Raw genomic sequence first — 13,659 nt, forward strand, 5'->3', positions numbered from 1 at the left:
TTAGAAGGGACCTCAAAGCCCCTCTCCAGGTTTCTTGCAGCCCCTTTAGGCACTGGAGTTGCTCTAAGGTCTCCCCTTAAGGAGCCTTCTCTTCTCCAGGCTGAACCAGCCCAGCTCTCTCAGCCTGGCTCCAGAGCAGAGCTGCTCCAGCCATCGCAGCATCTTCATGGCCTCCTCTGGCCTCTCTCCAACAGCTTCACGTCCCTCTTGTGCTGTTGCTCCAGAGTTATCTTCTGTGATAATGCTTTTGGATGATGGGTCTTTCCATGGCTTTTAGAGATCAATCGCCAGGATGCTGTAGTGCTGCTACAGAAGTGCCAGGATGCAGAAGTCACTCTCCCAGCATCCTTTCTCCTGCTGTCTTCACAAGAGTTGCCCTCCTTGTCCTGCTGAAAGGCAGTGTCTTTTAATACTCAGGGGTCTGAAATGCAGCACAGCTTTCTCTGGACATAGAAATAACCTTCAAAGCAGAGTGATGAGTGTAGTAGGTGTATGACTTACACCATGTTTTGATGCGTTGAATCAGAGAGGTGTTAGGTTTGTTTAACTGAGGGTTTCGAGTGATCTTGTCAGCTGTATGTAGTGTTGCCGTCCGGGGGTGGTGGTGGCATGCCCTGAGAGGGCCTGCAGATGAAGCAAGCTCATTGATGGTATCCTGAAGCAACCAGCCTGACTTTCCTTAAAACAATCTTGCAAGTTCACCCCTAGGCCAAGATTTTTATCTTGGTTGAAGTACCGCAGCAATTTAAGCTCTGGAAACTAGAGCTTTGTAAAGAGGGCTCGCCCAGAACTTTAATGACTGGGTACTGCACATCTGTACTTGGGACTTGGAGAAAGGCACATCTGGAATAGGCTGGGGAGGGGAAGGTGAGCATTCATCCTGTCCGAACATTTGTGTGGCAGAACTGGAATGTTTCTGTTCCTTGTTACTAAGGCTTACAGTAGCTGAGAAATGTATGGAACCAGACTTGGAAAATTGCTGGATTGCTTGTATTTCCTAGTTCACATGCAATTCTGTCTCTTAATGTCTGGCAGGATGCCTAGTGGGGAAAAAGTGGCCTTGGAAAGTGAAAGGAACAGTGCAGAACTGAGTTGTGGAGTGGTTTTGGGGGGCAGGCCTGGTCATGCAGTTGAAAAGGACAAAGGTAGGGACCTCTACAAGGGCCTGTAGGGACAGGACAAGGGGAATGGCTTTAACCTGCCAGAACAGGGGAGACTGAGATGAGCTCTTAGGCAGAAGCTCTTCCCTGTGAGGGTGCTGAGGCGCTGGCACAGGGTGCCCAGAGAAGCTGTGGCTGCCCCATCCCTGGCAGTGTTCAAGGCCAGGTTGGACACAGGGGCTTGGAGCAACCTGATCTAGTGGAAGGTGCTTCTGTTCTAGATTTTTTCCAGCAGGAACCAGACTCAGAAAGGAATAAGCTTGATCGTACCAGTCCTGTTTGCTGCGCCTGATTAAATAAGTGTGTGTTTCAGACTCTTGCTTGTTTTAGCCTACTGTCGTACTCGCCCTTTCTGCCCCATAGTCTGAAATGTGCCATCCCCACAGGCTTGTGCACGGATGCTCTTGAGCTGTATGTAGGGAAGACCTTCAGGTGAAGTGCCAAAGCTGGAATGGTCAGTGTGCCACTGCTTGTTGGCTGCCAAGACAATTCCCTAAGCCAGTGGACAAGCATGGGACTCGCTTGGAGACAGCAGGGAGGCTCCGTGCACCACTCCTATGCCTCCCGTCCCACTCCCCATAGGAAAGGAAGGACCTGTCTGGCCAAAACTGATTCTGAAGTTACTCATAAGAGGCTTTTGCTGCTGTAAACAAGCACGTCTCATCCCATCACGTACAGTGTGTATCTGGTTAGTAGTGGGCAGGCTGCCCAAGCAGCTCATCATGGCCATGATTCGGTCCTTGCCCATGCCCGAGGAGCTCGTGTGCCACCAGATGATGCTGCTCCCACAGCTCTGTGTGCAGCAGTTGCCCTTGTCCTGGAAAGCAATGGGGTACAAGTAGAACAATCTCTGTTCAGTGTTTTATTGTTTAATGAGGGAATTTCCTTGGAAAACCCTATAGTACTCCAAATATACCAGGCATAGGGGTAACCAGTGTTTTGTTGCTCCTCATTTGAGAAGTGCTTTCGTGAGGTAGTGGCAAAATGACAGATTTACATAAGAATTGTGGCAGACTGGGGCCTGACAACAACTTCTGACCACTTGGGAAATGTCTCATTAAACTGCATTTACACCAGTGCAAGTGGTGGCTGAATATTAGAATTTGGTGGTGACATGAGTTGGGAAACGACTGTTGTCATTATCCTGGGAGGTGTGGTTTCCTTATCATGGAATCCGAGCCTGGCTTGGATTGGAAGGAACCTTAAAGCTCATCCAGTTCCAACCCCTGCCACAGGCAGGGACACCTTCCACTAGAGGAGGTTGCTCCAAGCCCCTGTGTCCAACCTGGCCTTGAACACTGCCAGGGATGGGGCAGCCACAGCTTCTCTGGGCACCCTGTGTCAGTACCTCAGCACACTCACAGGGAAGAACTTCTGCCTAATGTCTAATCTAAATCTACCTTTTGAGCAATCTGGTCTAGAGGAGGCTTTCCCTGCTTATGGCAAGGGGTTGGTCCCATCCAACCATAACCATTCTATGATTCTGTAAGTGACAGTGGGTGGTAGTTAAAGTCTTTGACCTGGTTTTGCTGCCTTATTGGAAAGGAACGTGAATATCTGAGCATGGTAAGAGCTCTTCCAAGAATAGATGGTACAGATAGGTTGTGGACAGATGCTCATTGTGCAAGCAGCAGTAGTAGTTACTATCATCATCATCATCATCATCCCCCGCCCAAGCCATCTTGCTGCCTTTTTTGCTGGAGGTCACCACACCCTTAGATCTGCTGGTGGAGCAGTTTGGGGTGAGTGCTCCCCATTCTGCTTTGAGCAGAGTCAGCGGGATTCATTGAGATGGGGTGACTGGTCCGCTTCTGCCAGCAGGCTGACTTCATGTGTGAAGTGAGTTAGGGAGTGCTCGTTCTAAACTGGTCTTGTTCTCCAAGCTGGGAGGGCAGAAATACCTTGTCACGGCAGTGAGGAACCCCAGGTACCGGCTGTGTGTCAACACGTCATCCTTGGTGTCCAGGAGAGGTTATCTGTTGGGAGTCTGGGGAAGAGAAGGCTCCTTAAGGGGAGACCTTAGAACAGTTCCAGTGCCTAAAGGAGCTACAGGAAACCTGGAGAGGGGCTTTGGACAAGGGCCTGTAGGGACGGGACAAGGGGAATGGCTTTAACCTGCCAGAACAGGGGAGATTGAGATGAGCTCTTAGGCAGAAGCTCTTCCCTGTGTGGATGAGCTTTAAGGTCCCTTCCAGCCCAAACCATTCTGTGATTCTAGGACTTTTTGGGACAAAGAAGGGAAATAACCTGTGGTTGTGAAATACTTTGGTTAAACGACACACTTTGGTTTCATAGAACCCCAGAGTGGTTTGTGTTGGAAGGGACCTTAAAGCTCATCCGGTTCCAACTCCCTGCCATGGGCAGGGACACCTTCCACTAGAGCAAGGTGCTCCAAACCCCATCCAGCTTGGCCTTGCTGCTCTTCTAGTTTCATGGAGGTGGGCAGGGGTACACTGGGTTTCTTACTCAGTGGTCTTTTTCACCCCCTTTTCTTCTTCCCTCTAATATACAGTTTAAAACTACTAGAGAACGGTGGGTTTATTTTTTCCCTTAGGGCAATGTGAAGTTGCTTCTTAATAATCTGCTGGAGTGGGAGTAGATTTGCTTGTGTGGGATTTTTTCCTTCCTGCTCCAATCCTGCTTCTTGGCACCGAGGAGTTTTTCTTTCGACTTCTTTGGGTAACAGATGCCTGAAGTACAGTTACCACTCATACATATGGTTTGGGAAATATGGAAGCTGTTGGACTGAAGTGACTTCATATGGTGCTGTTGGAGGCTGAGAATTAACATGCAAGTTTGGGTTTTTCAGGCTCGAATGTGGAGTTGGAGTTTTATTGTTTAAGTCTTGCTTTTGAATACTGTTAAAATATTAGGCTGCAGTTTTATGGTTATTAATCAAAATTGCCTCTCTACGTGAAAATTACTCTCTGCAACCTTGAAAGCCTGAAATAGTCTCCTAGTCTGAATCTGCTGGGGATAAATACGTTGTCTAATGGGTAATTAAATGGTTGTAAGTCTTAATTCTCTAATGCAGGCATCTTTTTCTTTAATTGCAGGTTCCCATTTTGAAAGCCATTAGAAGATACTCTGCCACCCTATTGGATTACTTCTCTACAACTCAGCATGTCTCTGTGCCCTGGATTTTATAAGGTGGCCATGATTTAATCCCCACTTCCAATTTCTATGTATTGGTGAAACATTGGAGCTCTTTCGAGCTGCTGGGACTTGCGTGGAAACTGTTCCGGCTCCAGTCCCTTCTCCAAAGGACTTGACGTCGCCAGCAATGAGCTCCCAAAGCCATCCAGGTAAGGGCAAACCCACTTGAAATGCAGTAACAGCAGCAAAACACCACGTGTTTGTTGCATGAAGAGACTCGTTGTTGGGTTCCAGTGATTGGTAATCCCGTCCCTCTCCTTGTGCTACTGCTTTGTGTAAAACTCTGACTTGGCCTTTCAATGGAGAATTGGAATGCTGTTAGCAGAGTGCCAAGGAAATCCTGCCTTTTTAGGGTTCTGATTGTTGCATTACATGTCACTGAACGTTGGAGGTGGTTTTGGAGATAACCAGATGTTCAGTTTGTTAAATCTATGCTGATGAGTCTTTATGGTCTGTAGTGTACCTCTAAGGAATAGTCATGGTTTTGCTGGTGTGTTTTTAGTGATATCCAAGGAAACTCTTTGACTTTTAAAGGACCTTTTAGTAGGGAAGAATAGTTTTGTTGGAACAAGAGTCAGTTGATCCATCTCAGTGTTGTCTTGGGGACCATCCCTGATGTGCCTTGTAATTTAAAGTCACGATTCATCACTACAGAACTGCATTTCTGTCTGTCAAGAGGATCTGGAAGAGCCTCAGGTACCTGCTTTCTTGCTTAAAGTTGCCTTCTATGTTAGTGTTTAGGGAGTTTGGGGTAACTTTAGGCAGAGCTTTGTGAGGTAGTGCTTTGGAAGAGGAATGTTTGCTGTGCTCTCATGTGCCTGCTTTGACTGTTGCAGTTTATGGTAGAAGAAGATGGCTGCGAGGCAGCAAAGTAATCCAACAACAGGCATGTGACAGGACCCAACTATGCCTTGGAGAGATTACTTTTGTGACTTGAGTTTAATCAGTCTAATAAGGCTGAAGTGTTAAAAGCCAACAAACAGCTCCTAAGGTTTAAGGAACTGTGTATTTGTGGGTAAAATTTGCTTCACAATTCTTTCTAGTAGCCTGTTTGTGTTGGAGAGCTGGGAAGCAAGAAACGCTTCCATGTTGAGGCTGGGAGCAAGAAACGCTGCAGTTGGAGGGGGTAGTGGAGTTTACAAGCAGCAGCCTTGAAAACCTCACCTTTGTGTATGAACTGAAATGGTTCTGTTCTTCAAACAAGTGGATAGTTACTTGAATACTGCCTCACATACAAGTGGGGAGCTCAGAAAGCCACCTGCTTTTATATCCTTGGTTTGGCATAGGTGCAATATAAACCTGTATTCAAACCCCAACAAACTTGACAGTGCTTTACGTGTTCAGGAGCAGACCTCTAGGTACTTGGGAAAGGGGGATGTCCTTAGTGGGTCTGTTCTGTTGATGCAGGACCATTGGAACTGCAGTGACTCTTGCCGCTATGGCTGGTGTAATCCAAACCCAGGGAGGTGCTGGATGGCCTTGGACCTCTGTGTGTTCTCCTGTGCTTCTCTTCCTAAACCTTCTTGGCCCTTGTCACATAAGACCTTGGAGTGACAGATGTGATGGCTCAGTAAGAATTGCAGGTGTGACTACTGAGGGAGTGTTTGGTAGAACATAAGACTACTAATAGGGGAAAGGCTTGTCTACTCTGGTAGTTAACCCTCTCAAATGTAACAAAACTATTGCAGTTGTATTTAGAAATACAGCTTAAATTTCCTATTGACGTGAAGGATGTATGATAGAAACTCAAGTCCCGTTGTCAGCTGGTCCACTGGAGATCATTTAAAGGGTGAAAACGATGGTTTTAAACTAAAAGAGGGAAGATTCAGGCTGGATGTGAGGAAGAAGAAATTCTTTACAATGAGGGTGGTAAGGCACTGGCACAGGTTGCCTGGAGAGGTGGTGAATGCGCCATCCCTGGAGACATTCCAGGCCAGGCTGGATGTGGTTCTGAGCAAGCTGATCTATTTGTTACAGAGCCATAGAATGGTGTTCTGCAGGTAGGCTTTGTCTGAGCATATTCTCAAACAGTATCAATCTCCACAAAGTCTTAAATCTCATCAAATACTGTTAGGAAGGGCACAGGGAGAGTTTATGTGTTGGGTTCTTCCTTTGCTTGTAGTTCTAAGCACTGAGTTGAAACTCTAGTGTGTAATGGTCGTGTACCCAGTGTATTGTGGTATTCTGGCTGCTTGATTCTCCTTTAGAGTCAGTTGTATAGTAATAGGTAGAAATAGTTTCCAAGCCTTGACAAAGATGACATCTGAACTTCTCCTGTCACTTCTGATAGCTCTTTTGATTACATGGCTACAGGTAATTCTTGCTAATGATGGCCGTGGTTTAAGAGAAGGCCCTGGCTTAACTTGAGCCTGTTAAGCCTTGCTTCAGTGGGTTCTTCTCTAATCTCCTGGGCTGTTTTAGAAGCAGTGCTATCAAACTGCTGCAGCAGAGATGAATGGAAGTGGTTTGCTTTTAATTTCTTTCCCCTTTTTTTCTGCCTTCTCATCTGCAAAACTCAATGGTGAGAAATGGTGGGTCCTGAAGGCTTCTGACTGAGCAAAGCGATATGGAGAAGACTAAGTTACCTAAGAGAAGTATGAGTTTGCCCCCTTATTCTGCCGCCATCACTGCCACTTCTTTTGTTCTGTTTGGACTATACTTTCTCAGAGAGTAAGACATGACTTTGATAGAAGTAAGAATACTAGGTGGGAGAAGTTAGTCCTCAGTAACTTCCAATAGGTAAATCAATCTGTCTTGAGCCATAGATGTAGGATGTAGACCTATAGAGCTGCTCTAAGGTCTCCCCTTAAGGAGCCTTCTCTTCTCCAGGCTGAACCAGCCCAGCTCGCTCAGCCTGGCTCCAGAGCAGAGCTGCTGCAGCCCTCACAGCATCTCCATGGCCTCCTCTGGACTCACTCCAGCAGCTCCATGTCCCTCTTGTGCTGTAGCCTCAGAGCAGGATCAGGACTGTGGGGGGGGTCTCCCCAGAGCACAGCAGTGGGGCAGAATCCCTTCCCTGACCTGCTGGGCAGGATGAAGGGGTGGGAGGCAGGAAGATGGGCTTTCCCATGCAGCTCCATAACACCTAGTCAAGACAAAGCTCAGAGGTATGATGTGCCCTTTGGCTTTTGGCAGAGGAGTCACTGCTTCTAACAGCCCTGGAACAAAGTTGGGGGGGGGGGGGGGGGGGAACTACACTGAAATCGTGCTATAAAAGATCAAGTTGCTGCAAAGTATAATTAAGAAAATGAGGCTAATTAAGATAACATGGAGGATTATGGCAAAGCTCAGGGGAAGGCATGTTTAGTTTCACTTCTTAACCTATTCTGTTGCCCACAGTTTACGCTTACCTTAGGTAACCTGTGGTGCTGATGCTGCTTGTTACTCACAGCCCAGTCAGCACTGGTATGTGTGTGTTCCCCCATTGACTTTAAATGATTTCTTGTGGTCGCCTTGAACTTCAACCCCCCCCCCCCCTTTTATTTTCAATGCCTTGAGTTTCACTATTAGTTGGTTCTTTAATCAGGAAAGATTGTTCTGCTGATACTAGTTCTTTATAAAGATTAGCTTAAAAAAGCCCAAACACTTGAAGTTAATCACTCAACTGATTTGTATTTGTTTAAAGTTCACTTTCCTTTGTAAAAGCTGCAAATCTCCATGTTCAATGAAGCATTTTGTTTGTGAAATGTTATCTTGCAGGGATTAGCCAGTGGGAATGCAAATGCTCTATTCTTTCTTCCCCGCTGCTCTCCCGGAGCTGCACATTTCATTTCCATTTGGAAGTGCTGAATGTTTGATAATTAGGAATATTGAAGCTGAAGAATGAGCTGCCTCTCGGATACACACAAGTCTGCAGCAGCATCATAAAGCCTGAGAGGAGATACCAGAGGAAGCAGAACGCTCCCTGCTCCCACACCATGGGAAGCTGAGCATCTCACGTGCTGTGATTTGCTGGGCTCATGAGTACTTGTGTGTGGTGGTGGTGCTTTATCTGCTGAGTGCAAGGAGCCCCTCTCCTTTCCCAGGCCATGGCTCAATGAGGCGTGCAAAGCCATTTCAGAGCTTGCCTTGGGAGTGTCTCCAACAGTTTGCACCAGGCAATAAATATTTTATGCCTTCTCTTTTGAAAGATGAAGAAGTTTCTGTGCAGATGCATTTCAAAGCGGCTTTAAATGACACTGACCTACTTTCTGGCACTCATGATGCTGCTTCTGTAAGTAATCTGGGGGCAAGAGCATTCTTTAAAGAAACGTAAGGACTAGAGGAGTCCTTTCCAGGCCTCCTTTAGCAAGGCTGGGGCACAACTGATACCTGGTGGCTGTCCTCTGGAAGAACATCTGGACAGTGTAACCCTGCTGCTTCTACCTGTCTGCTGCATTATGGCTGGGGTATTCTACGCTGGGCATTCAGGCTCTTGGTAAAATACTACTAGTAGTGAGTATAGGTAGAACCTCGTGATTTCTGAGGCTGTCTTTACATTTTTTTTTTGGTGGAAATACAAAGGTTTCTCCAGACCTGTTCCTCCTCTCACACTACCATGTGTGTGCTTCATGGGGAGCTCAAGTTTTAGGGTAAGGTTCAACTCTTTGGCAGGTTCAGCAGAGGTAAGAGGAGCTCCTTAGAAGGAATTCTGATGCTTGTTCTTTACAGCAGTAGGTTAAGTGTTCAGCATGTGGACTAGGAGCTCACTAGCAGGAGCTGCTGCTATGCCTTGAAGCTATTGTCCTGAGCAGTCTGGTCCCCCAGGTTTGGGTTTGGTTGAGAAGGACACTTAGCAACAAGGTCTTGGCAGTAAGAAGCTTGGTTAGAATAGCTGAAAACCCTTGTAGATGCAAACAGGGCATGTTCTCTGTATACTTTTCTTTCCTCAGCCTACGATAGAATACCTATTCCACTTGCATTCTGCTTCTTCTACATCATGAAATCATGTAAGCAGAACCTGTCCTGGATTTCCTCTAAGAATCAGTCATATCATTTTGAGGACCTTGGAAGTTTTAAGGCTGTTACCATGAAACCTGTGAAGTTTTCACTCTTTGGAGCATCAAATAGTTGAGACTTTCTGTACAAGGTTTTTTATTGTATCCTCAAAAGAGAAGAAGTGTTTTGTGCTTCAGCTTGGGGTTCAAGTTAGTTCCTCCTAGGTCAGTGTCCCTGCTAAGTATGCTCCTCTCATTTCTACTTTTGCTTTAAATGCAGTTCTTTGCACTTTGGAATTCTTTAAAAGCCTCTTTCTAAAGTAAGTTTCTTAGCTTGTGATGTATCCTGCAGTGCAAAGATGAGAAGAAGTACTGCTGATGAGAGGCAGAGAACTCTGGCTTATTTGGAACGAGGTACAGGGTAGGAAAAGGATATCAAACAGGTTGCACTTTTAAAGGCGGATGATGCTGTTTGAGATGGTCCTTGGGACCCTGCATCTCACTTGGAAAGGAGAAGAGCCTTTTTCTATACAGTTACTACATTTCTGTTGCTCACTTTTGGTCAAACTGAATTTGAGCTGTATCTTATATCTACTTCCCCACATTATGTTAGTTACTGGACTGTACCAAGGTGGATATTCTCAGCATGTCTTTCAAGGTATTTAGCTTGTTGTCTTCACTCCGGGCTTTCACACTGCTGAGGCTTGGTTGCGTGCCTTTGATGTGGTCAGATCTATTAGGACAGAGCTGATAGTGAAGGAATGTTTTGGTCACCCCACTGCTTCTGAAAGAGGTTCAAGAGCAGGGGCAAAAAATCCACTTATTCGCAGAAGGTTGTCAGCCCTGCATGGCATTTTTCATCCTTTAGGAATTTGGCTTACCTGTGCTTTGGCAGGTACTGCTTTACCCTCACTGCTAAAGGAGAACATATTCCTTTACTTCTGAGAGCTCTTGATCAAAACAGAATCACAGAAAGAATTGCAGGGAAGAGCTTCTGCCTAAGAGCTCATCTCAGTCTCCCCTGTTCTGGCAGGTTAAAGCCATTCCCCTTGTCCTGTCCCTACAGGCCCTTGTCCAAAGTCCCTCTCCAGGTTTCCTGTAGCCCCTTTAGGCTCTGGAGCTGCTCTGAGGTCTCCCCTTAAGGAGCCTTCTCTTCTCCAGGCTGAACCACCCCAGCTCTCAGCCTGTTCTTCAATGAGAATGATCATATTCATAGGTTAACACCAGGCAATGAAGCACTACCTGGATTTTAGGGTACCTGTAATATGGCTGTTGTCTGCTTTGCATGAATTTGCATTTAGGAACTTCAAAGATATGCTCAGTGGGGTTAAGTCTCAAATAATTGATCTGACTAACTGGCAGAGGTGCACAAGTACTGATGTAGGATGAGTTTAACCCTTTGTGCAGTTGTGCTGCAGAGTGAAACTGCAGCATCCTCTTTAGATATTAACCCTTGTGTTGCTCTGGCCGAATGGAGACTCTGTGGCCCTTTGTGCAGTGTGTTGCTGTTGTCTTCTGTATTCCTTTCTCTTCTTTAGTATATTTGTGGTGCTTGTTTTCCTTCTCTTTTCCCTTGTGTTTGAGAGCTGGAGGCTGGCTGGGGCAGGAGCCATGGCTCCAGTGACACCACTGTAAGAAGAGAATAGACAAGTGAATTTCCGTTAGCATCTTTGATGCTGAGAAATGAGGCATGGAATTCATTCTTCCTTTTAGAAGCCTAATTTTAGTCTATCAGCAGATCTTTTAAAGGTTCTGTTTCTATTACCAAGATCAAAATAGTGTTGTTCATCAGTTACTGGGGAAATCCTACAGTGCCCTTGTCTGCTTTGGAATACCCAGCATCTCCCAGTGATTCCCGTGGGAGCTACTCTCACACTTGATGCTCGATAAGACTGATGTGCTGCAATGTTGAAGCAATGTTTTAGTCTTTCCAAAGGGTGAAGCTAATATTAAACTTTGCACCTATTGAACATGGAATTACATGCACAGAAATACTCATGGGCTTTTCTGAGATCCTCCTGTCTCCCTGTGATCTCTTTCAAATGGAAGGCAATCAAGATGACTTAATATCTACTTTGAACCAAAAGCAGACTGTGCTGACTGTAACAGTTTGGTCTTCAACTTCAAGCATGAGTCAAGATTCTATTTTAATGCTGAAAACCCAGACAAGCACTTTGTAAAAGCCCTTTCAGGACTAGACCCAGTCCAGCAATACAATCAATACCCTGGAAAGCTGTCATTGCAGGTTGTGAACCTTCTAGCACGGGCATGCTCTGCCTTCACCTTGCTCCATGGGTTATGGGTTCCCTGGCATCCTACCCACACTCCTGTCTGCTGAAGGGCCAAATATCTTGTATATCAAGACCATAATTGGGAATATTCGCTACTTAATAGATCTGTATTCAGTAGTTCTGAAGCTAAGTCTCTTCACAAAGTAATGCTAAGCTGCTTCTCTGTGGTTATTTAACTTTCCTAAGCGGTGGTGCAGTGTGTCCTTATGACTCTGAAAACCTTTCCTTGTCTGTCATTCAGCATTGATGGAGAGACTCGGCTTAAAGGTGGTACAACTGGTGGCACCAGTTCTCCTGAGAGTTATTATGTGGGGGCGGGTTCAGTGGGGCACCGTTAATCCTCCTTTGAACCCCAGCAGCACAGGCTTTGCCAGAGAATCCACAGGCTGGATTTAATCTTTCCAGTGTTTGGATCTGATCTGCTCAACTTTGCAGCACCATCAGCTTTGTTGTGAAGCCGTGAGTTGTAGAGTCTGAGTACATTCTGCAAGGATGTTTTCTCCGTATCAGTACAATCTCAGCCTGGTTTGGGTTGGAATGGGCCTTAAAGCTCATCCAGCTCCAACCCCCTGCCACAGGCAGGAACACCTTTCACTAGAGCAGCTTGCTCGAAGCCCTGTCCAACCTGGCCTTGAACGCTACCAAGCCCATGGGTAAGCTGGAGTTGCTTGTTTAGAGGGGAATACTGGAACCCTTCACTATGCCACAGCTCTGTGGTGGGGTTGCCATCATGATGTTGGGGAAAGGACAGATTAATTCAAAGAAATCACCTAAACCCCCTCAATCCTGACCCTTCCACTATTTGGGAATCTATGTGCTCATGGCATCTGGAGCTGTTGGCTTGCCAAAGCACAGAAATAGGTTTGCAGGGAGAAGTGTAAGAGGAGTGAGGTGTGGTTTGTGAGCTTTGAATACCAGTCTTGGTTCCAGGTAACCCCTTTGTCCTGGAAGGTGGCTGCTGGAGTGGTGTAACCCATCAGGCTCTATTGAATAGAAAGGATCATGAGGTTTGTGCCTCTCTTGGCAGTGGACTCTCTGGACTGTGTGTTTTGCCATGCCTTACTCGGTGATGCTGTCCATGAGCTGCTGTGTAATGACTCTTTGCTGTCAGGTTTCACCTTCTGCTCGATAGACCAAGATCAATGCAGCTATTTGGACGTGCGGTCACTGCTCTGCTTCCTCAGCTGGTGGAGTTGTGGAGATCTAAAGGCAGTTTTACTAGTTCTGTAAAGTTGGTTGCAACATTTCTGATCAATGGACAGTTCTTCAGGCAGCAAACACTTACAGCCTGGTGATTTGAAGTTAATCCACTGAGAATGAGGTTTGATTTGGTTTTGCTCTTCTGTTTGGCCATTCAGAACTTGAGCTTTCCAGTTAAACAGTCTGCCCTCCCTCCTTTAACTGTGCTTTTCTGTGCTGGCTATAAACAGAAACATCCTAGTTGAAAACTCTTTTCACACTAGTGTGCTCATGGTCTATAAACCACTTGAGCTGCTCTGGGAGAAGAGAGAAGCCAGAACTAGATTAATACCCCATCCAAAAATAACCCAGACCAAGAAAAAGACCAAACTCTGATAGTCAATCCAAGTATTGCATCCTTGACATCAGTCACTGATACTGAAACCTGCAGGCACTTGCTTTATTCGAAGTCAGGTACCACTGGTCTCACCCAACCTTTGCCAGGAGAAGGCATGTGATTCCTACAGCTTCCTAAACCCAGAAGAAGGGCTTTGGCATCTGTTTCCTGCCAGCAGCAACTATCAGATTGGCATTAGATTTGTCTTCCCTTCCTTCCTTTCTACTTTCTTTCCAGCAGGTGGAAGGCCTGTTCTGCAGGCTCCTAACTCTTGACAGGTTTAGCATGATGGCTTCTTGGCAGGTAGGGGTGATGCTGTTCATTCAGGCTGCCATAAAGATTCTTGTCTTTTTGGTTCTCTTTCAAGTGAAGCTTCATGCAGGAGCTATTTAAAATAGCTCATGGGACTTCTGCCACTGGTTTACTTATTAATACCCAGCATTGCAGCAGGTAGAGCCGACTTGCAGGGTCACCACTTCTACCTCCCCCAAATGTAATATGAGACAGGGTGAGCTCAACAAATGTAGCAGTGGTTCATGTTGACATACATTTGAGTATGC

General features: G+C 46.1%; 1 protein-coding gene across 14 annotated transcripts in view; it reads left to right on the forward strand.

Annotated features, from left to right (window-relative positions):
• The window catches only part of HDAC4 (histone deacetylase 4), a 214,718-nt gene that overhangs the window by 22,757 nt on the left and 178,302 nt on the right, over positions 1-13,659 (forward strand). For all 14 annotated transcript variants that reach the window (XM_057421971.1, XM_057421999.1, XM_057421989.1 and 11 more), the window contains one exon: positions 4,217-4,465. In XM_057421971.1, the coding sequence (XP_057277954.1) occupies positions 4,444-4,465 (22 nt within the window). In that variant the 5' untranslated portion in view covers positions 4,217-4,443. The remainder of the gene's footprint in view (positions 1-4,216; positions 4,466-13,659) is intronic.

Source organism: Pezoporus wallicus, unplaced genomic scaffold (genome assembly GCF_028554395.1).
Source record: "Pezoporus wallicus isolate ANWC-B61680 ecotype Strahan unplaced genomic scaffold, APGP_CSIRO_Pwel_v1 contig_3488, whole genome shotgun sequence".
NCBI classification, from domain to species: Eukaryota; Metazoa; Chordata; class Aves; order Psittaciformes; family Psittacidae; genus Pezoporus; species Pezoporus wallicus.